The 1,952-nt window shown below is 36.0% G+C and overlaps 1 protein-coding gene across 1 annotated transcript; it reads right to left on the reverse strand.

Moving 5' to 3' along the window:
* Positions 1–276: 276 nt before the first annotated feature.
* Positions 277–1,582, reverse strand: LOC116853686. The gene is made up of 2 exons (XM_032834853.1): positions 1,061–1,582; positions 277–944 (listed from the first exon to the last, which is right to left on the reverse strand). Exons 1-2 carry the CDS (start codon positions 1,439–1,441, stop codon positions 921–923), a joined length of 405 nt encoding a protein of 134 aa, XP_032690744.1. The 5' UTR covers positions 1,442–1,582; the 3' UTR covers positions 277–920.
* Positions 1,583–1,952: the final 370 nt, after the last annotated feature.

Below are 1,952 nucleotides of genomic sequence, written 5' to 3' on the forward strand. Positions count from 1 at the left end.
ATCTATTTTCTAAATTGTAATACGTTTGTGTTATTTTATTACTGAGTTCCGCTAGTTCTGACGGATTTTGTATTATTTTGTTTGGTTTTACATGTAATATTTCGTTTTTATGTTTAATTGTGTTTATGTGTTCTTGTTCTAACGTTATGTTGTATTCTGGTATGTGTGTTTGTATTAACGTGTTTTCTATAGTACCCTGTGCTTGTAATATAATATCCTCTACTGTTAATTTGCATTGCTTTTTAATGTTTATTAGTCCTGTTTTGTTAATTTTTCTGTAATATATTTGTTCGCGACATTGGATGTGAGCGGTTTGCTCGCTGCTCGTGGAATATAGCCATGCGTTCTTTTGTGTTAGCGCGATGATAAACGTGTGATTTGCCGAGATATATTTTTTCTGGCAATTTGTTATACTTTTTAACGTTGTATACATTAGAATTTCGCACGGTGATTCTTTATTGATTCTGAATATTGCGTTTCTTTGCGGACAAGTATAATGGTTCCTGTATTTTATGCATTCAGCTAATTCGTTTTCGCGTAATATTATATATGTATTTGTTTCCTGACTAACCGCGATTTTAGTGTGTGTGACTTCAGTTAAAGCAAAAATATTGTCGTGACTGTGTACAGGAAACGGGTGTACATGGATTATTTCGTATGTTGGATAATCTATGAGAGGTAAGTTTAATATAGTGAAAATATTTTTGTCTTTATAATACGCGCTGATTGTGCAGAATTTTTCTATCTCTACCCAGTTCTCTTTTCTAGGTGTAAACGGGAAATGTGTGCCTTTTGGTACGTGTATGGATATTTCCTGTAGCTGAGATATGATACTGTCTATTGGTGTTAATCTTGTCGGTAAGTTTCCTGATTTTATTTTATCTAAATAGTAAATTATGTCGTCCTGGTCACGTACCAGATCATCCAGTAAAGCGTTTAGTATCGTAAAATGTTCGTCTATTTGTTGTCTTAATGTGAGTCCAACTTCACCTGTATAGAGTTGTGTTATACTATTCCACATTATCTTTTCGTTAGTTTCTAACGTTTTTTCGAGGTTATCAAGGTTGTGGACTGTTGTATTAATGATTTTTAATTGATTTGTCACTGCGTGTTGTAAGGTCTCTTGTTTATTTTGTAATAAGTCTATTTGTTCGGTTATTATTTTCTCGTCATTTGCGTCCATTACGCCAAATAATGATTTTGCTATTGTGCCTATTCCGTCTATTATTCCTCGTTTTGCGTATGTGGGAATTTTGTATATGCTGTGTATGAGTTCCGTCATGTTCTGTATGCGGTTAAGGTTTTTCTGTACCACTTCACGTAGATTATCGCATATTTGCCATGTGGTACTCGTCTTCTTTTGTTGATCGCAAATTTTTTCTGCGCTGTCGAGGTATCCTTGTATCTGATTTCGTCTAACATCTATTGAATGTATATCCATTTTGATGACGGTTTTCCATGTTGAAACTATTTGGTGTAATTGCCCTTGTGTGTCATAATACACACCAGGTGTGTGTATGAATTCGTTGATTTCGAATGGGGTTTCTGCTTGCAACCCATTTGTCCCGAGGCTGATACTCCTTATCAGGCTGAATGTCCTGTAAGTATATTGGGTCGGGTGTTCAGATAAATATGATCCCCTTTTCCTGTTCTGATCGTATTTCGTGTGGGATAAAAATGCCTCCTTCTTTTTTATTTCTAAGTTTTTCGTTTGCGTGGGGGGAACCTCTTGTTTAGCTTTAATTAGCTCTGTTAGTTTTATTCAGGATGTCGCCCGCTCGCATGTCCTGTCCCGCGTGTCTTGTGGTAGTGTCATTTGTATTTTGTGATTTTTTCTTTTGTGTATGGTTTTGTGGTGTGGTGTTTATATTTTGTTTGTTTATTTCTCCAGTGGGATTGCCCCTCGTGTTCGGGGTATTTTTTCCCTATGGATATTGCTCCGACGGCGCCCT

Source organism: Odontomachus brunneus, unplaced genomic scaffold (assembly GCF_010583005.1).
Source record: "Odontomachus brunneus isolate Ranch 3 - 2012 unplaced genomic scaffold, Obru_v1 Obru_scaffold_444, whole genome shotgun sequence".
Classification (NCBI taxonomy): Eukaryota; Metazoa; Arthropoda; class Insecta; order Hymenoptera; family Formicidae; genus Odontomachus; species Odontomachus brunneus.

What these genes read in the sequence shown, in the direction of transcription:
- LOC116853686 (XM_032834853.1), bottom strand. Translation starts at nt 1,441, where the DNA reads ATGGATATACATTCAATAGATGTTAGACGAAATCAGATACAAGGATAC. An exon ending in ATACAACAGTCCACAACCTT is followed by an intron (nt 945 to 1,060) that starts GATAACCTCGAA and finishes CGAACATTTTAC; the next exon opens with GATACTAAACGCTTTACTGG.